At 42.1% G+C, this 21,542-nt stretch overlaps 1 protein-coding gene across 5 annotated transcripts in view; it reads left to right on the top strand.

Annotated features, from left to right (window-relative positions):
- AUTS2 (activator of transcription and developmental regulator AUTS2) overlaps positions 1-21,542 on the top strand; it is a 1,146,910-nt gene that overhangs the window by 1,100,600 nt on the left and 24,768 nt on the right. For 3 of the 5 annotated variants that reach the window (XM_046666258.1, XM_046666257.1, XM_046666255.1), the window contains 3 exons: positions 18,021-18,492; positions 19,837-20,090; positions 21,220-21,461. In XM_046666258.1, the coding sequence (XP_046522214.1) occupies positions 18,021-18,492; positions 19,837-20,090; positions 21,220-21,461 (968 nt within the window). The remainder of the gene's footprint in view (positions 1-18,020; positions 18,493-19,836; positions 20,091-21,219; positions 21,462-21,542) is intronic. The other 2 variants (XM_046666259.1, XM_046666256.1) reach the window with 1 other exon arrangement.

Genomic DNA, 21,542 nt, shown 5'->3' with positions numbered 1-21,542 from the left:
TTCTGTCATTAAGAGTTAGTCCTTCCTTCCTTTGAGATTTCAGATGACTTTGTGGTGCCTTTATTAGAGCTTTTACTACATTGCATTATAGCTGTTTCTTCGTTCAGTCATGAGTTCTGCCAAGATGGTAATCATATCTTGTCATCTTTCTCTTCTTTCTCCAACACGTAGCTCATAGTAAGTGCCTAACGCATTTTTATTGAGTGAATGTGTCAAAAATGTTTGTTCTCTCACATTCTGCATGTTAATAAATAAGTTAATTGATGAGTGAGTGTGTTGAAGAGGACAACACCTGGAAGCTGTTTCGAAGCCCACTAGAAACTTTCCCCTGGATTGACTGTTGATCCATTCTTTGACATTCTTTGTAGGATGAGGTTCATTCTGTCATGAATTCACTTAATTGTATAGTCAGTTCTGCTATAACATTACATACATGTTCCTGGGAAATCACTGTGCTATGCACAACAAAACAGTTAAAAGCACAGGGCTTATGGGGAAATGGGGTTAGGGACACAAAAATTACATCACAGACAGATTTAAGAAAAAGATAGGAACCTTATAAAAATAGTAACTTAGTTTTATAGATGTTTTGATAGTTAAGAAATACATAAGTGCTTCAATAAATGTGGCGTTTAGCTTGAAAACGGCCTGAGGGTGGCCTGTGGCAGTGGATGCTGGAAGGGTTGCTCTTCAGAGTTACTGTGAAGAGGTGGAAGCAGGGTTATCTGAGATCGGAGGGAAGGTTGTAACACCACATGTGGATGAGTGAGACTCATAGTTTGCACAGGGGACTGAGGTCTGGCGTGTGTTTGAAGTGTGTGTGTTTAGTGGATGCCTGAGCACTTGATTCAGCTGGTGCAGTTTTCCACATTCACCCAGTGTTCCTTGCAGACAACTGCACATAAGCAAACACAACATTCACTTTGGAACAAATTCACATTTTCAAAACAAGCAAGCAGACTGTTTCTTCATCCTTGTCTTCACTTGATCAGTAAAACATCTTTTGTGTTCCTAAATTATCCCAGGCACCGGGAATATAGAGATGCATAAGTTGTAATACCTGCTCACTCTCAAGAAACTCGTAGTATTAACGACTTGTTTTTACTAGGAGGAATGAAAATAAATGTTAAGGAAACAAACTTGGCTTATCTAGCTATTTTCCAAAGTCCCCTCCAGCCAGAAGAGTATTTTATAAGTCTAGTCCTTTGTTAGCAGATTTCTCTAAAGTCTGAAGCTAGAGTTTGAATGGCTCTGATTTTTCATTTGATGTCTATGTAAGAGATGGTTTCTTTAAAAACAGCATAGAGGAAAGATTTGTATTTTACCCATCCAGTGTCTGGGTTAAAAATACATTTTCACCTCATGTCATTTACACGTGTGTGGTTTGATGATGGCCTTAACTGAAAATAGACTAATGGGCCAGTATAGCACAGACTCTTGGAACTAAAAGGGACCCCAGCAGTCAGAAGGCCCAGCCTTCCCCTTGATTCGGATGGGGACACCAAGGCTCTGAGAGGTGAAGTGATTTACTCAAAGTCACTTGGCTAATTAGTGGCAAAGTGAGAACTTGAATGCAGTTAATTTTTGAACTACGATATATTGCCTCTCAAAACTGTGTCATAAGGGGGATAAGTTCTATTCATTTAGGGAGATATCTAAAATGAACTTCATTATTTCTGTTTCTCCATCTATTTATTGAGTTTCACCAATCCAGTTACTATTCATAATAGGCTTGCCATTGTTTGATTTCTCTTTCTGTATAAAATCTGGTACTGCACAAACTCACCAAGGTGTGTCTTCTTGAGACTGTACAGTCTGCAATTACGTGTCTTTGTTAGGGCAGACAGAAAATTGTGCTTCTTTGTACTCAAAAAGATTTAAGCATTTGCCATGAATTGACCTGGGTTTTTGAGGGGAAAACATCCCTGGTTATGTTTGTGGAATCTGTGGTACATTCAGGGATTAAGATTTCATTGCCTTTAGGCAGGGCATGCTTTCTTTTCCAGTTGATGAATTTTATTTGTTTCTCTCTCTTGCCTCCCAACCCCAAACACTGACTGATCTGAAAATTGTGTCTGAAGTGCAACTTTGTGCCTGCTTGCTAGTCTTGACTGGGGCCCTCATGACCCGTTGGCCTTGGCCACTTTGCCTGGGAGCAATAGTCGTTTCTAGTGTACAGGATTTCGAAGCAAAGAATTGGGGTGGCACTTCAAGAGAGAGTAAGGGATGATTGAAAATGTGGAGTGACTGATAATTTCCCCCTCCTCCCTTCTTTTGTAACACAAGAAATAAACTAATGTGTTTTGAGCCCCTACTGTTTGCAAAGCATTTTCAAGTTGTTCTCACTCTTTGGAAGTCCCTGGGAGATAGGTTTTGTTTTTCCTCAGGGAATATTTGAATTCTAGGCCCAGTGCTTTGAAAACACCAAAATTCAAATGGAAGCATTTGTCCTAAGTCTGGTTGTTGGGAGAAAGTAATTTATAGATCCGAGTAAATAAGAATCTAAAGAAACATAACCAAAGTCAGTAATTAAAAATAGATCCTCCAGGGGTGAATGACTTTCAGCCATTTGTCTGTGTCAAGAGGTGGACAAGATTCTGTGTCCAGTGGCCCTTGGTAGCCACCGCTGTTTCCTCCCATCTTTAAGGTCAGGACTTTCAGAATGGCCTTCAGTTCTGCTTGAGGATTAAAAGCCTTCCTTGGCACCTGAACAAGGAGGAAATTTAAGGAACAGGCACATTTAAATTGTTACCTCAACCAAAAAAAAAAAAGGAAAAAAAATTCAGTAACCTGATGTGGCTTCTGTGAACACAGGAGTAGGATGCTGACTGTTAAGTTCCACGTGGCTGCTAGATGTGTGCCATTGTTGGGACTGACAAGTGTGGCTGGGGACAGTAGACAAGCTGAAGAAAGATGACATTTTGGTTGGAAACAACAGCAAGACCTTTAAGACCCTGTCATTTCGACTCTGAGGATTTCCTTGTGTCTTCGTTCAGTTGACGTGCCTGAGTTACCTGTCTGAATCAGGACTTGGCCGCAGTCTGCAGTCTTCAGATTTAAACGGTGCTTATGGTCAGGTGAATGAGCTGAGGACACAACGAGTTTCTTCCAGGATTACCCTTCTAAGCGTTCTTGAGTTGATCTTGCTTTTAATCATCTCAGGTTCTGTTACAATGATGCATTTCCTCAGGAAAATTGTGACTTGACTATTAAATTTTCAATTTGTAAATTTTTTTGCAGCCTTAAAAAGTTACCTCTTAGCTCCTGCTTTCCTGGAGAAGTCCTTATTTTATAAATGTTTATTTCATGATCTCCCAGTTTGATTTATGCAGTGTGTGTGTTTCCCAATTGTATTTTACAATCACAGAGGTTTTTATTATATCAGGACAAAACTCCATTTGTCCTGCCTCAACCCATGTACTTTGGACTTTGTCGTTGTTCAGGTATGAGTCTTTCTAGCCGTCATTGCTCTTGGGCGTTTCATTCCTATGTAATTTTTCTATTTCGTTTTTAGCAGTTCTTTGGCTAATTTTAAAAAGATTTTTACTTTGATTTTCTCATAGGGAATGTATTAAGTTGATTGCACAGTTATTTGACTTTGTATCATGTTTCCAGATTCAAACCTGCTGTTTTGTTGAAAAGTTAAATACTGTCGACGGCGAAAAATAAAAATCCTCTGACACCTCCCCATAAGAATTCTCCAGGTTAACAACTGTTTATGTGTTCTTCTTTGTTTTTTCAGTAGACGTACAAGTGTGCTTGTACTCATACAGTGTGTAGTCTACTTTAGATCCAGCACACAGACCACAGACACATACCTAAAGAAGCTTTACCTTCCTTTGGTTATCAATGTATCTTGCCTTTAACATTAGGTGCTTTTGTTATACCAAAAAACCCAAAACTGTTAGAATCTTTTATGATTCAGAATAGAACATTAGGTTTATTATACATCGAAAATGGATCCATAAACTTCATAATGGCTTCCAATTATTTTACATTTGCTTGTGTTATATACTGTTATTTTATTGCAGTATAATGTTCAGTTATGGAAACGACTCCAAAGAGACATGATTTTTCTTGCTTAATGTGTAATTGTTCATTGAGTATTTTTCTCATTATAGAGGTTTTTTTTCCTTTTGAATTGCAGATATAAAGGAACTTGCTTAGATTTTGTAAATTGATTATTATGTGCCTAGAGAAATCAAGTATTTATCAATTGCTCACTGTAAGGAAGGCATTATGTTTGAGATTGAAATAAATACAGATTTTAAGAGACCCCTCCTCCTCTCTAAAAACTAGTTGTGTATTGAAATGCCAATAACAAAGTAAGTACCTGGTGAGTCCCATGGGCGTTCAGTATCTCGAATAGAAATTCATCAGAGGGTTAGGTTGGTTGCCAGGGGCTGTGGTGCCTGGAGAAGGATTAGTAAGGTGGTTTGACTAAAAGAGGACTTTGAAACGTGGGCTTCAGAAGCACTGGTATGTGTGAAAAAGGGAGACAGCAGGAGCGTGGAGCTTTTGGGCGGTGGTGGTCTGGAGCAGAGCAAGAGTGCAGCAGGGGCATGATAAGGAGTTGGGAGTTTGTTCTACACGTGACGAGAAGGCGTTGGAGAATTTTAAACAGGGATTGAAAGCGTGATCTGATATATATTTTAAAAGCTCACTCAGGCTGCTAGGGCACAACAGATTCTGTAGCTGTTGTTTTATTTGTGTCAAATGCCATCATATAAGCAGTGATTCACACCAGAGCCCCTGATGAATGTAAAGGGGAATGAAAATAGATTGAGGCTGTGATTCTGAGCTTCAAAGATGGGGCCGGCCTGGGGAGCCAGAGTTGGAGTGGGAGGGAATGGGCCTGATGTTAGTCATGTTGAGCTGGGGGTGATGGTAGGACAGCGAGGTGGACATGGTCCTCAGGCAGTTGAAGAAGAAACAAATGAATGCCAGATTACCTTCTGCCATTCTGTTTTGGAAACATCTCTGAAGATATCGTTCAAGTATTTCCAGGAGGATGTAAGTTATGGTGACAGTCCATGTCCCAAGCCTCAGCTTGGTTGTCAGACAGCATTTCCCTTCCAGGACTGTAGTTGTAAGTGGGAGGTGGCACAGCTGTTTTGGTGACTTACTCCAGTTCCATCTCTATCCAAGGACAGTTACAATTTCCCACTGCTTGTTTCTAGAGGATGATTGTTAGCATTTCAGATTTGAAAGGTGACTCAAGCAGGTAGGTAAATAGAGTCCAGAGATCTAGCCATTACATCGTGGAACTGCACTGTGTAGGTAGTTTCTAACAGACTAATGTCATCACTGTCCTCACTGCTTTCGTGAACCCTACAGAAGTATAGCTTCAACTTTTATATTTGAACGTGTTTCCTTTTTTCTGTGATAAATTGAGAATAGTGAAAGGAAATAATGACAAGTGATGAAATAATGGCAAATGAAGTAATGGCAAGAGATTTTATTTTCCTGCTAAGTATTTATTACGTGGATGGTTTATAGAAAATCAGTTTAAGGATTGTTAGACTTGTCCTTTTAAAGAGATAAAATATTTCAAATGCAAGGAACAGTACAATCCCCCCCCCCCCCCCCCCCCCCCCATTTAAAAAAATCTCTTTCAACTTTACAAAAATCACAGCTGGGCATAAGTAGATATACTTCTTCTGTTCCTAAAGAAAACTATGTCTGTAGTCAATTGGGATTCTTAGTCCATAACTGTTTAAGATATGGCATTTATCAAAATTTGTGCAAATCAAAGACAGTATTCATTAACCTACAGGTGAGATATTTTCGAAGATTGAATTCTGTAAAGGTAAAGGAAAGCAAAGAAATGATGCTCTTCCAAGAGGTGTGCTACCAATATCTTATTTGGGAACTGATGGAACCTCAGAAGTCACCTGGTCCAGTCTCCTTCTCATTCCGTGACTAACTCCTCAAAATTCTGGTCATGGTCATTCAGTGTCCTTTGGGAGACTTCCAGTGAAGAACAAGATAGAACATTAGCCTTTTCCTCTATACGCAGCCCAAGCCGCTTCAGGTTGAAGGTTTCTTCTACAGTTGTCCATCCTTTGTCTTGGTTCTGCCCATGATGCCATTCACAGTAGATCTGCTTCCTCTTCTATGTGACAGTCGTCAGGTCTTTGAAGGTGGCTTGTGCCTGTGCTTTGGGGCAAGACTCTATAACTCCCTGTTCTTCATGGTGAGAGATCCAGTGAATGTGCATGGAGCCAGGGTGGGAAATATCACCACAAAGAAGAGCTCACTGTAGCTGGTTTTCATGACTACGTTCAGTATTGGAGGAGACTCCCGACCTGGTGAAGGACAGTACCCACCCCCCACTACCCACCCTGTAGCATTTTACATGCTGGTAGAGAACCATCCAGGGAAAGAATGAAGGAAATTCTTTCCAAGATTAGCTTTTGTGAGATGGAGACACAGAAGGATGAGCAACCTTATGGATGGCATCCCTTAGCGATGGGGCTTCCTGTGGCTCTTTAACACTCCCAGAAGTGGTATAAAACAGCTCTTTGCAAATTTGAACATGCATATGGATGGGGGCTGTGAATTTACCTTCCTAACAAGACCCCAAGTGATGCTAGTGTTGCTGGGCTGTAGACCACACTTGGAATAGCGAAGTTATAGAATACGTTGGAATTACAGTATGAGGTGGTGGACAGTTTGGGACAAGAAAGGCCAAAACTTACTTAGAGAAACTGTCAAAGTCCTCTTTTCCCTGATCCTCCTCCTTTAACTGAAGAATCAAAGGCTCCCTGGTATCAGAAAGAAAGCAACTTTCATGAATTTGTTCTAGAAGGATCTGTGGTGCTCACACATAAGCTAGTCAGACAGATTGCAGGGGCTTGGCAGCACCAAGGTCCCATGGGCCATAGCAGTTGCTTGAACAGACTTGAGGAGGAGTTTTGTCATCTGTCCTCAGGAGTACAGGCAGACATGCCTGCATGCCGACAGAGCGGTCTTTGCCAAAGGATAGTAGATATTTCCCAAGGCAAAGCCTGCTTCTCACAGCGACCTATTGAGAACAGGACAGGAGTGGGTGGCTCTTGGAGTTTTCCCACCGTATGTTGGGAAAACATTGCTTTTAGGATGTTTGATGGTGCTCTGAAGGAATAGCCTCCCCCTCCACTACACACCAAGTGACAGCTGTGTGAACTTGGTAGAACACTGACTGAGGTGATTGATACTGCTTGTGGGAATTAACCACCCCCTCCTCCTCTGCAGCTCACTTGGCACAAATGAGCCCAGGGCCAGAGTAGTCCACGTGCCTTGGTGTCTGTGATTCCTTCTTCCCTTCCCTCCAGAACAGAAAGACTTAGTTGCTGTTATGAGGAATCACAAAGATTTGCTTCACTCCTCCATACTAGGGTAACTTGAGACCTTCCTTTTGATACCTGGACCTTGAAGAGAGGGTGATTTTTGAGGGAAAAAAAAGTAGATACAAGGGATGTTGCAGGTGACTCTCATTCTAGAGGGATAAAGTCTGCATGTTCTTGCAGGCTCTGAGGCAGTAGAATGAGCCGGTGTTGACTGGAACTTAGCTCAGCCAGAAGCTCAGCAGGCACATCACATCCCTGCGTGTTGAGGGTTAAGAAGAAACTTAGGAGTAGGGAGTATTTCTCTGTAGGGCCAGGAGCTGAGGAAAAGCCTAGGATCGACTTGAAAGATGGAAGTTCTCATGTGCCATCATTGCACAGCCCACCTAGCCTCTTTACTCAATGAGGCTCAGTGATTGTCTACCCTGTGCCTGAAACCAGGTGAACCAGAATCACAGTGTACAGAGCAGGAAGGTAGGTGACTCTTAGCCTTTCAGTAGGTCTGTGGTGCTGGTGGCTTTTACCTGTGCCCTTGAGAAAATCATCTTTGGTAAAGTTCAAAGTATTGAAAACAGAGTTTAACCTAGAGCCAATCATTTGCCAGCTTAATGGGCGTACTAACCTTATACAGTAAGAACATTATTAGCTGTTGCATAGCCCCATAAGATCTTAAATATGTTGCTGCAACAGACGTACAGATCCAAGAAAAATGGCTTACAACGTTAAGAGAGAAAATGACAAGGACATATTACACCAAAGAATTTTTGCTTCAGAAGGTGACCAGGGTCAGGTTAGCCTCACAGTTACTGCCCCTTCTGGCTGTGGACATGAAACCCTCAGGTGAAGACCTTAGAAGTTAGCAGCGGGCAGCAATATAGTGAGGAAGGTGTCAGATCTAGAAATAGATCTGTGAGTGTCTGTGAGCTTGACAGCTTTGGAGTCCTCGTTTATACTTTATAGTAATGAAATCCTGGTGGGAGGGCAGAAAGATGACATTCTTTTCTTTTCCCTCATATCCTCACTTAATTGTTCTTAATGTGAAAGATAGGATGATTAGGTACTAGGAAGACTATTTTTTTTAACCAAACATCTAAAGTTATAATTCATTTTCAGCACCTTGGTCCCACCTCTTGGAAAATTTCCCAAAAAAAGCGAAAGGTCTCTTTGTTATCTTCGAGTCTAAAGAATGTGTGCTGTGGCTTTTACTGTGGCGATAGCTTTGTCCTTAGATTTGCTCTTTTCTCAGAGTAAGCGTGTCGTGTTGCATGAATATAGACATGGTGTTGAAGTCCTTTTGGAACGCTGTACTCATGTGCAGACACAGAGGTACCTTGTTCAGTGTTGAGTGTTTCAGGGTTTTAAGGGTGGTTGTGCACACATGCATAGTGCACAGTGTCATGTGGGCGCTTGGTCAACAGCCAGTCAGGGCTGATTAGGACAGGCCAGGAAGCTAAGACCTATGGAACGGGTTTGGGGGCGGGGGGGGGAGAGTCACTGGGGATGGGAAAACCCCAGTGAGCTTGTCTAGAGAGGCCAGCTGATGAATATTGAGGCTGGCAGGAGGACTCAAGCAAAAATAATGGAGGTATATCTTTTGAGGCCAAAACATGAAAGCTTGGGCTTTCTCTGAAACTGGTATTTGGAGTTTTCCCAGGGTTCACAGAAGTGATTGGAGATTTCATCCTCCATACCTTATTTCTTATGTCAGCTCTCTCCACGTTCCAGAACATGATTTGGTTGATTTTGGCCTAAGACATCCTTGGGACCAGTGCAGCAGGAGCCTGTTATAGATAAAAGTGCCTTACCATCAATAATTCAGAATCGATAAAATATAGGATATCTTCATTAGCTCTGATTATCTAAGCTTATCTCTGAGCCTTATGATAACAAACCATGAAGCTTAAGGCCACAGGTGTCCCAATTGCTAGTTCCGTATTTTTTCCCCTATGCTGTGTTATCCGGTCTCAACCTCCAGCTCCTGGAAGCCAGGGACTATTTCTTGTTCATCTTTGTATCCTCAGGACCTAGCACAGTGTCAGGCATATGAAGTGACACTCGTTAGTCTTTTCCTCATACGAAGTGAGTAACAGGAGGATTATATATGACCTTGACACTCTTGGGTTTCTTAAGACTGTTTTATACTCCTGTCTCCAACCCCGAGAGATCACAGCCTGTGTCTCTCATTCTAATTTGGGTCCTTCATCAACATAGTCCTTCATTATTCTTATTTGTTGAGGCTGCAAAAGAAATAAAATGTTTGCAAGCCCAGGTTGACCTTTAAGAGCACTTCATTCTGCAGGCAGAAGCCATTCTGATGGGCTCTAGTCTGCACAGTCAAGGTTGATACTCCCCTTGAAGGCAAGTTTTTGGTCTTAAGGCATCTGGAACCTGAGCATACGCTTAAGGATTGATGCTTTTTAGAGTGATGTTTTCAAAGAATAAATGTGAAACAAGTTTAAGTACACTCAGCTGCAGTCTGTTGATTTTTCTTTAACTCCTGTCAGATTAACCCCCTCCCTAGGTTAATCTGGTAAACTAGATGATATCCAAACTAGCTTCTCTAATAATGGCAGCCTCTAAACTGCTGGTGTCCACATAGCTTTCCCAGTGGGCTGCTGGTGTTTTGGCAGATGCGAGGGCTATTTTTTCCTATTTAGGATTTTGCTTTTGCTTAGGAACCCTGGAGGCCCTGGGAGGTTTGTGATACAGACTGCAGCCCAGAGCTTAACCTCTCAGATGGTGATTAATGTTTACACAAAATGACAAGCACAAAATGGAATCTCTTTGAGCCCCGCCAAGCACCCATCATTCCCCTGATCTCCCACTCTTGCAGTGTTTGAAAATTAATTTACCTTGAACAAACAGTGGGTTTTCCTCAATTTATTTGTACAGTTTCAGTGACCGAGAAGAATGGCTGCAAGACTGAATGTCATCCTTCCATTCATTCAAGTAATTGAATCTACTAATGGAACAAACTGGTCTCTGTTTAATGATTTGAAGAAAAGAGGGAGAGGAGGAAAATAAAGAGAAGTGTATGTTAGAGAAGGTAGACTTTTTGTGCAAAACACCATTGGAATGTAGAGTTTTAGAGATAGAATCTAAAACTTGGGGACAGTTAAAAGTATTGCTAAATTAATTCAGTAGTGAAATTTTTGTTTCAATAAGTGTGTACAAAATATGCAGTCTTTGCTAAAAGGGAGATTTTGTTTGACGTAACAAAATAGACAAGAGAAAGTGTTTAAAGAATGGATATTGCTAGTAGCTTGAAATAATTGCTTGATGATTCACAGAAATTTGATGCTTCCCTTTGATTCTGGGCTTTTCATTATTGAACATTTCAACATTTATTAATGTTCCCACTTTAAAGTCTGGGTTCTTTTTCTTATTTGGCTGCAATCTTCATTCTTTCTGTGTGGTGAGATCTTTGTGGCTCTGTCATTTGGGCAAATAAGAAAAGTTAACTAGAAGATAGAATAATTTAAAAGTAGGACATGTCCACTTCTAGATGATATAGATCAGACATTCAGAAAGACGTAGATGGATGGACAGATACATCGCCTAAGAGCCAGTACTTACCCCATGTGGTTTTCTTGATGTCTTTAAGGCATATTTACTGCAGTAATGACCTTGTAGTGAGTAAGCTATATTAGAGCTTTCTAATCGAGTGTGGAGACGTGTAAAGACCAGAAATACAGAAATATGCCTTGGGAGAGTTCTTCTCTCCTGCCTGCTCCTCTTCCTTCATCATCCATATTCACCATTTCCTTTCTGTCCAAATACACCCAGTTCGAAGCAGTTACAAATGTTGAGGAGTAGATGGAAGGCTACTGCACACCATATCCTACCGTCAATTCTGAGAGACAAATATTTGTCTGTTGTCTGAGTGAAGAGCTTTTTTAAAAAAATCCATTCAGTAGATAAGGGGTTTAAAAAGACTTGAACAGTCACTTTCTTAGTTGGATTCTTTTGATGGTGGAGGTGTATTATCCATGAAGGAGCTCATTTTAAAATAGAAGCCTTTTGTTTTCTTTTACAGCAATAGTAAATATTCACTGTAGGAAATTTATAAAGTTAAAGCACAAATTTGAAAATTACAGTCAATGCTTATTTCTGGATGATGAGATTACAATTAACATTTGATGTGTATCTTTCTAATCTTTTTTCTATGCATATATATACACACATTTACACAGAAATTTTCAGTACTGAGACTGCACTGATGATAGTATGCTTTATTTTACTTAATAGTAATTTTGTCATGAATTATTCTCCATGAAATTGTTTTTCTACAATAGTTTTGGAGACATTGATCACTTATTTTGTGCTATACATTGTGGAAAGCACTTAATTTAACTTCCACAACAACCCTTTGAGGTATTTACTGCATTTTGGAGTAGGTTATTGGATTTCTAGAAACATAGTTGTTTGTCATAGGGACATAATGCATCAAATCTCAACCCTTCCACACCTCATGCCCTCTTTGTGTAAGATAAGAAGTATTTTATAACACACTCTTACTCTGTACTTTCTGAAACAAAATACATAGGTAATATGCCTATCTATACACATAATTTTAAAATGTATATACAGCCCTAATGAAATGTAAAGGAAAAACAAGTAGAAAAGTAGTTTATAGTAACAGTATGTTTTTAAGTACATGAATGCTTATTTACGTTAGAAGACAGTGAAATGGTCAGATGCTTGAGTCTATACATAGAATGGTAGACAAATATGGCTGCTACAAATCCAGACTCATACAGGTACATGGGTCATGGTGATGCAAATACCAGGATCGGCCTTACCATTGATTTTCCCAAATGGTGAACAACTCTTGGTTGTTCCTAACAACAAGACATAACATAACAGGCATAACAACATACAAGGGTTGCATTCCTGGAAAATCCAGTGTGCGTTAAAACCATGCAAAAAATTATTTTGTGTTTATATGCAAAAACAGAGTTAGGTTCTATTTTCAGTTGCACAAATGTCCAGTGGGACTTTATAAAGTGACCTGCAATGTTGTGTGGGGTTGTCCTTCACTTTGCAGTACATCTAATATCCCTAAGAGCCACCAATGCCTTCCAGTCATTGTGCCAACCAAACACACTCCTACAAATTTTGAAAACTCCCCATAGGAGTGGCTTTGACTTGTTTCTCTCTCTCTCCCTCTCTCTCTCTCTCTTTTTTTTTTTTGTGATTAAGACTGGCCCTGAGCTAACAGCTGTTGCCAGTCTTCCTCCTTTTGCTTGAGGAAGATTGGCCCTGAGCTAATATCTATGCCACTCTTCCTCTATTTTTTGTATGTGGGATGCCACCACAGCATGATAACTGGTGTGTAGGTCCATGCCTGAGATCTGAACCTTTGAACCCAGGGCCACAGAAGCAGAGTGCATAAACTTTGCCTCCAGGCCGGCTCCTTGTTTCTCATTTTTTTTTGCATCATAAAAGACCCTTGAATGTAGAAGTTCTCAAAGCATTTGGGGGCGTACATTTCTGAAAGTTTCTAGGCCCTGTAATTTTCTTGTTAGTTTTGTTCCCAAGTATGATGCGAATTTTGTTCTTGTGAAGGACATCTTTTTTAAGTTTTCTTTTCTGTTCACTATTGCCGACGTGTAGAAAAGCTCCTGATGTTTGTGGGGCTTCTTTATTTGGATACTTTATTGACCTCTTATTAGTTCTAATATTTTTTCAGCTGGTTGTCTTTGTTTTCTAGCTAAAGAGTTATATTTTTTGTAAATAATAGTCTTGCCCCTTCCTTTTGTTGTATGTTTGCTGTTGGCTTTCAATTTAAATGACAGGAATGATTTGTTTCTTACAGGTTTTGTCCACATTGTCTATAACACTGTGTGCACCTGGTTCCTTTTTTTGGGTTGAGGGGAAGGTGTTGATTATTGAGTCATTTTTTCAGTGTACTTTAATGATCAGATTTGTTTGTTTTTAAGTCAGTTTTAGTAATTTATATTTTTTCATAAAATCCATTTTATTTTCAAATTTATAAATTTGTGCCTTATAGTTTCTTATTCCATTTAAAATACACTCTCCATGCCTATAGTTATACCACTATTCAAATTCCCAGTTTTGTCTGCTTTTCTTTTTCTTTTTTCTTTCTTGCTCAGACTGTTCTTAAATGTAAGACCAATTTTCTTTTAAAAATTTTAATAGGCAACATGATCACATGATTCAAAATGTTAAACATATATGTATGTGTACAGTACAGCATCTCCCCTCCTCCAGTTCCCTGTCGTTCCAGGTCTCACTGCTCCCCAAGCGCCCAAACAGGTGACCACTGCTACTGATTTCTTGGGTAGTCTTCCAGGGATTCTTTATGCATAAAGTGAAAAATGAGTACCATTTACTTTTCTTCCATTTTTCACAAAAGGTAGCATACACCATTCTACATACAGAGTTCCTCATTCGTTTTACAGCTGCAGTATCTTCCATTTTATGTATTTATCAAATGTATACGTAACCCATCTGTAATGATTACATTTGAGTTGTTTCCATTCTTGCGATTCAAACCAGGATGTTGTTTCATTGTTGACACCCAGTCACGGGAATTCTGTTAGTTTTTTGGCTAAATATTGCCAAATTGCCTTCTACAGAAGTTGTAGGTTTTACATTTAACTAATAAAGTACAAGAGGGCCCATTTTCCCCAGGGAAGTTTTATCAATTTTGTATCAAAAGCAAACAAGTTTTTCTTAATCTACCCTTAAGTTTTTAATAAGTTTATTGTGTTTGAGTCATTTATTAAGGTATAATTTACATGCAGTAAATTCACCCTTTTCACTGTACAGTATGTCGCGTAATTCTAATTTGCATGTCTGCTATCATAAGCATGATATTTTTATAATCACAAGAAGAGAGATTTTAAAACCCCAAAATGTAGTGAATAAAACTTCTAAATAAAAAGTCAATTTGCACATTTTTATTTCTTTCAACCTCAGCAAATTTCATCCTTTCGCAAATTCAGAGCACACCGAGCAATACAAAATGATTTTTTTAAATATGTTCTTGCCAATTTTGGAGAACCACAGTAAGACAAATTGACTCTCAAGACAGAAGAGCTTAACTGGGAAGGTACATTTATTGAATAATTGAAAGGAAGAGGAAATGCATTACTGATTAGCCAACAAAAATGCATGATGCCTAATCTGACCCTCAAGAGACTTGCGTAAATGGGAGTTGTAAAACCGTTTCAGCCCCAGAGTTCTTACCAGCCTTCAGACCTGTTGCTGCCTTGCTTATAGGTTGAAGCCTCAGGGCGTTGATGGACTGATAATAGCTTTCAGGTTTAGCCAAAGTGAGGCGTCCCCGCAGCTCTTTGTAGCTTTCCTGACCCTTTGCACTGTCTGGTTGTACTTAAATATTTTAAGTGAATCCTGGATTTATCATTACCTGCTATGTTTTAGGATTTTTGCCTCGTAGGGGACAGTGTGGTGTAATGCAGAGAAAAGGCACTTAACGGTGGCAGAGTTAGGACTAGAACTCAAGACGTCTGATTTATTAAACAGACAAATGACCTACAGCCAGCAAGTTCGTTAACTTCTCTGGGCTTATTCCCCATCTATCTATAGAGTCGGAGAAGGTTAGGTAAGTTCCTTGCTCCTCACAGAATGGTCCACGCACCCGCATTGCCTGGCAAGTTCTCAGAAAGCCAGACTCTGGAGCCCCAACCCAGAGCTACTGAGTCAGAGTCTGCATTTTAATCAGATCTTCAGGTGATTTGTATGCACCTCAAAGTTTGAGAAGTGCTGGGATGGTCTCCCAGATTCTGGTACTTGTTCCACAATCCTGTTCTTCTAGGTTCTCTCAGTCATCACAGACGGTTCCATACAAATTTGCAGGGTTCGCTAGAGAGGTTTTGGTCTCCCTGTGTATCTCGGTGATTGTCAGCACTGGTGATAACGCCATAGTCAGCACCATCCTCTTCCACTAGCTGTGTTTAGATTAGTACTGAGACAATGGGGCAACTGAGATGTGAGCGCCAACTCCATTTGCCTTTCCAGAGCCTTGGGCAGCCAGCCCAAGCCTGCACAATGCCTCCTGCAAACTTGGCTGTGTTGTCCAAATTCTAGAGGCTCATTAAATAAAGAACAAGGAGATAAATATAGGCAAGCTAGATATATGGAGCATTTATCTATTTCTAATGTACTTCCTTACCAGGTAAGTAAATTTAAATGATATACTCTGGGTGGTGTCCCTTGGAAAAGGCAACTTTCTTTTATGTCAGGAGAGAAACTTTATCTGGACGTTGATTTTGGAGGGACATCATGAATTTGAATTTAAACTTAACAAGATAGGAAATATTTATGTATTTATTCTTCACCATCCCAGTCCAGAGAGAACAAAGCAGCACAAAAGGACAGAAATGTGTTCCTGCCATTGTAGCAAGCATAATAATCCTAAATTAGCCATCAGAGTGGGAAGAATTCCCGCTTATGCTCATGGAACTTGTTATTGAGGAAAGTCTTTTTTATTTTGCACTGTTAGGATTTCTGGGGTGTTAGTGCTTTCTGCCCTAGACCTAACTAACCAGGCTGCATTGTGTGAAGCCTGTGGTTTTCACAGGCTTGCTATAATTGCTTACTTGTATAATTGCTTGCTGTGGAAAATCTTGTGAAAATGATAGAAAAAGCATTGAAAGAGAAGCAGGACCAGAACCTCTACATATGGGTGTCTGCAGATAAAGGGTCCTCCTTCATGATTTTGGAGCTCTTCTGGCTGAATGAGGTCTATCCACATCAAGAATCTTGATGTTCTCTCTTAGCCCTCAAGTTAGAAACTAAAGTTTTGGGAATTCATAAAATTTCAGCGTATCATTTGCAAAAAGTCTTCCTAGAAAGGTTCTGAAGATAGTGCTGGATAGAAATATGTGTGAATAGGATGTCAGAAGTCTAGAGTTACTTCTCTGGATGCTGTATCCTTTCTTAGCTGAAACACGTGCAATGGGGCTTTCTTTGCATCGTGTCAGTGTAATTGTTCAGGCTGGGCTGTGGGACTTGAAGGTAGCCAAGTTCACAGTAGCCAAAAATGTGCTTTGTTTGAAAACCAACAGTTTGTTTCTGCTTTTGTGCATTTTATGTGTTTGATCTGTTCAAAAGAACATTGAAAATAATGGATTGCTTTGATGCACATTCTAGGGAAGAAAAATGACAAGTATATATACCCTGGAGTATATCAACAGAAACTGATAGGACCAGTGAGAATACCATGTATTTTTCACCCTTACGTATACACACATGCAGTGAGATTGAAAGAGAAAGTTCATGCACTAAGCAGTTCATTTAGGAATGCCTGAGGGCCTGGCCCGGTGGTGCAGCGGTTAAGTTCACACGTGCCACTTCAGTGGCCCAGAGTTCGCCGGTTCGGATCCCAGGTGCGGAGATGGCACCGCTTGGCAAGCCATGCTGTGGTGGGCATCCCACATATAAAGTAGAGGAAGATGGGCACGGATGTTAGCTCAGGGCCAGTCGTCCTCAGCAAAAAGAGGAGGATTGGCGGCAAATGTTAGCTCAGGGCTAATCTTCCTCAAAAAAAAAGGGACTGCCTGGAACACACCCTCATTTCAGAGAATATTGAAGTCTATCTTCCTCCTATTTCCAAACTATATAATAATAAGAAAACGATGGATTTTTTAGCACAAAAATGTGAGAAAGGTAATTTTCCCCCAGATGTATACAAAAACACTCACAAATAGGGCCATTTCTTTGTATTTAATGCGATATTTGCTTTTCATTGTTCTGTTAGAGGATTTAATGGAATTTGACTTATGGGGTAATCAAATAACCACTACACTAGGTGTGGCATAGATCTTTTGACCTTTAGAGGGAAGTGTATCTTTTAAATTCATACAGGAGCATCTATTTCTATATTTCTTTGATGATTGTAGAATTTTACTTAAATCCTACGTCCAGGTGTAGTCTCAGTGTCCAGCATCGCAGCCCATGTCCTCGCTTGGGTGAGGCTCCTCCAGGGGTCCCGGGGATCCTCTAAAAGCTCTAGCCTATGTAGCTGACAGTAAATTTGATTTAAATCCATGTTTGCACCCTTGATCTCAGATGTGGCTGGGATCAGCTGGTGAGCATTAGAAAGCCTGACATTTGACTGGAAGTTTAGCACTGGCTAAACAAAAAATTATTTCCCCAAATGTCAAGTGTGTCTCACCAGTCAAGATGGAAAGTAAGGAGGAGACAAGGCCAAGAAGAAACATCTGTGTGTGGTTAAATAACATTTGCTTCATTGGCTATTGAAAACACTTCTCTTTTGTGTGTTCAAGAACTGTATTTGTTTTAAAAGGGAAAAATCAACTTGTCAGTTATTGTTTCTTAATTTTGCTCCATAAAAGGCTTTGTCAAGATTAAGGAAAACATTCATTTTCAGACTCTGGTGGCCTAGGCGTCTTTCTGGAATGCAGCCTCCTCTGGCGGGTTCGCCTTTCTTCCCTGACAGGCATGGCTGCTTGAGGGGCAAAGGCTGCTCCCCCGTCTTTCCCCATCTCCCATTGGCCCTATTCACAGTATGCGCATGCCCCACATGGGGTAAAGACGGGACAGGAAGCTAGGACATGGCACTAGGCCATGTGTGTCGTTGGGACTGTATAATTTGGGCTTGGAGTCTGCTTTCCACTCCTTATTTCATTTCACACTCACATGTCATTGCCTGTGGTTTTGTCTTTGCTCTCCCCCATACAGATCCGGAGTTAGGTGTTGGCACGCTACCTGAACATGACAGCCAGGATACAGGGCCGATTGTCCCTAAGATATCGGGTCTAGAGAGAAGCCAGGAGAAGAGCCAGGACTGTTGCAAAGAACCAATCTTTGAGCCCGTGGTGCTTAAAGACCCCTGCTCTCAGGTCCCACAGCCACTTTCCCAGCCCCAAGTGGAGCCCCAGCCCCGAGCTCCTTCTCCAGACCCTGACTTGGTGCAGCGCACAGAGGCCCCGCCTCAGCCTCCACGTCCAAGCACACGGCCATCACAGGCGCCCCCAGAGGCCCAACTTCAGCCTGCCCCGCAGCCTCAGGTGCAGAGGCAGCCCAGGCCACAGTCCCCTACCCAACTGCTCCATCAGAATCTCCCACCTGTGCAGGCCCACCCCTCGTCTCAGAGCCTCTCCCAGCCATTGTCAGCCTACAACAGCAGTAGCTTAAGCCTCAACAGTTTAAGGTGAGCCAACCTGCTTTTTTTTGCCTGACTTTTGTCATCTTATTTGGGACAGGCAGGTAGTAGTGGATAAGGGATTCCCAAGGAGACTGGCATTTCCCTGTTGAAAACATTGTCATTTTGTTCTTCATGAGGCAGAGACCGGAAGACAGGGGGGCTGTCAGGTGAGAGGTGGGTCTCTTGGGAGAAGATTGGTTGAGTTGGGTTGTGTAGTGAGGACATTGTAAAGAACTAAAATATCTATCAAGACTCCTGAGAGAGCGAAGGTAGGAAGGAGAAGAATGCTTAAGAAACAGTTGCAGGTGCTGTGCTCGGGACCCCTACCATGGCTGAGAGGCAGGGAATGGAAACCTGAGGTTCGGCAGAGGTCACTGAATGCTAAGAGATTCACAGAAGAGAGGCTCTTTGCCTCTGAGGGAGGACTTTTTACAGAAGCTACCTCTCCCTTCAACTCCAGAGGCAGGAATTTGGGACCAAGGAGTATTCTGGTTTGAGGTTGTCATTGTGATTTACTTCCTCCATGGTGGGACAAAGAGGTAGAGAAGAAACAAGCTGGGTTTAGAGAAGGAGCAGAGCTCTCGCGTGGAAATCCAGGCGCTCCTCTGTCTTGTCTTTGCCAAATTACAAAGGAAAGTTTAAAAAGTCGCACAAAGGAGAACTGCAGAGAAAAGGGAGACACAACCTGGGTGCAGGGCTACGTGTTGCCCACCCTGGCCTTTCCTGAGGGTTGTAATTCTAACCCCTGTTGTTTCCCTTGTTACAACTTAGCAGCTTGTTTTTCCTGTCTGTGACGGGAGGGAAAGTGCCTTAGTTGGGCCAGGGCCATCCTCTGCCCCAGGGCCAGTTCCGAGGTCTCCAGACCAGAGAGGTGATAGGCAACCTGAGTCCCCTGTTTCACCTCTTCTCTGTGCTTCTTCACTGAAGAAGTAGCAGACAGACAGGGTGCACTCAGATCATTGTTCTCATTCCTTTCTTGAATTTTATTGCTATATAGGGAATGTGGCTAGTGGAGAATGGGAAGTCATGGAACTTTCCAGGAGTGAAGAGGAGAATCCGGCCGCAGAGGGAAGAGCTTCCCTGGGTTTTTGGCAGAATCAGCTGTCTGGACCCCGAGATGCGCAGTAGCTCTGGAGCCGCAGTTTCTCTTGTGCTGTGTCTGAGGGGTGATGGGAACTTTAGAGGAGTTGGGATTCCAGCAGAGGCTCCTGTGCAGAGGGGAGGCTCCATAAAGAGGCAGGAGCGAGAGGAAAAGCGTTCAATGGCTTTGGGCAGGGAGATGGGATTTTTTTAAGAAAATAAATTGCTTACCTCTTTTTCTTCTTTTTTTTTTGGTTGTTACTCCAACAGCAGTAGCAGAAGCAGCACTCCAGCGAAGACTCAACCCGCCCCTCCTCACATCTCCCACCACCCCTCAGCCTCCCCATTCCCCCTCTCACTGCCCAACCACAGCCCCCTGCACAGCTTCACGCCCACCCTCCAGCCCCCCGCACACTCACATCACCCCAATATGTTTGCCCCTCCCACTGCTTTGCCTCCTCCACCACCTCTGACATCAGGGAGTCTGCAGGTCCCCGGACACCCGGCCGGGAGCACTTACTCAGGTAGGATGGAGGAGCTGGCCTTGCTTCCCCATGCTCCCACCTCCCTTGCCAGTGGCTTCACCTGCTGTCTCTGTTGTCCCTGATTGCCAGGTTTTATCTGTTGACAATTTTCTGCTTTATTGTATGTATTCTTGTAATCTTCCTCCAATCGTTTGTGGGCTGAGGTTCAACAAAAATATGTACCAACACCTACACCAACCTAGCACAACCCAGGTGAATTGGACACTGCCAGAGGGAACCAGTTTGTTTGAAGTCATGAGGCTTTTCGAACTAAGTTCACCCACTGAATGGTAAAACACAGATTGTATGTCCCCTGTTGTCTAGGCTCCCATTCGATGACAAAAGCTTCCAAGTCCATATATGTTTCATTCCAGCATCTTGAATTGCATCCTGGTTTAAGGGGTTTGTTTTAGTTGAATAGGGCCTTCTACCTTCTTGGAAGAGGAAGATGAACTTTTTGTGGCAATATATCCTAGAATATTAAGGATAGACCTAGTGTTAGATATTGGGTCCTTTTCTCCTCACCTGTATTGATCAGGTCAAATGTCCCAATTTTGAGTCTGTTGTAGCCATGTTACACCACTAACACAGAGAGCTGTAAAGCAGAGATTGGCCTTTGAAGAGGGCGTGAGAGTTCCGCCATGTTAACAACTGACATTGATTAGTATGCTAGTCCCTGTTCTTAAGCACTTAACTACGTTAATTCCTTTAACCCTCAAAACAAACCCACAAAATAGGCAGTTTTATTGTCTCCATGTGATAGATGAGGAGACTGAGACACAGTTGGGTGATTTGACATGCCCAGGGGTCACTCAGCTGACAGTGACAGAGCTGAAAATTGACCTCTGGCCATTCAGCCTGGAGTCTGTCAGCAACCACACTGATAGACCATCTGTTCCTAAAAGCCAAGAGGCTAGACAGAGAACAGAATTAGATTGTGACTGGGCGTTAGTATCCTCTGTCTCGTTGGTTGTCCCCTTCCATGTAAGGGTCCAGCTGCACCCCTGAGAGCCCCAGCTCCTGTGCCCTCACCACTGTGTCCCCTGCATAGGGTGCTTGGATGTCCTGTTCTGAAGGAAATTACTGCTACAAGAAAAGGTGTCATCCTCTCCCTTTTCTTCTTTTCCAGAGCAAGACATCCTGCGACAGGAACTGAATACACGTTTTTTGGCCTCTCAGAGTGCTGACCGTGGGGCTTCCCTGGGCCCTCCGCCCTACCTACGGACCGAGTTCCACCAGCACCAGCACCAGCACCAGCACACACACCAGCACACACACCAGCACACCTTCACACCGTTCCCCCACGCCATCCCACCCACCGCCATCATGCCGACGCCAGCACCTCCCATGGTGCGTACCCCAGGCAGAAATGTGAGGATAAGTAGAGCACGACTCTTTTTTTATGCAGCACGGTGGGGTTGGGATGGGCTGTTGTGGCTCAGGAGATGGATG

The sequence above is a fragment of the Equus quagga genome, chromosome 7, assembly GCF_021613505.1.
Source record: "Equus quagga isolate Etosha38 chromosome 7, UCLA_HA_Equagga_1.0, whole genome shotgun sequence".
Taxonomy (NCBI): domain Eukaryota; kingdom Metazoa; phylum Chordata; class Mammalia; order Perissodactyla; family Equidae; genus Equus; species Equus quagga.
This window is presented reverse-complemented; position numbering and strand designations above follow the sequence as displayed.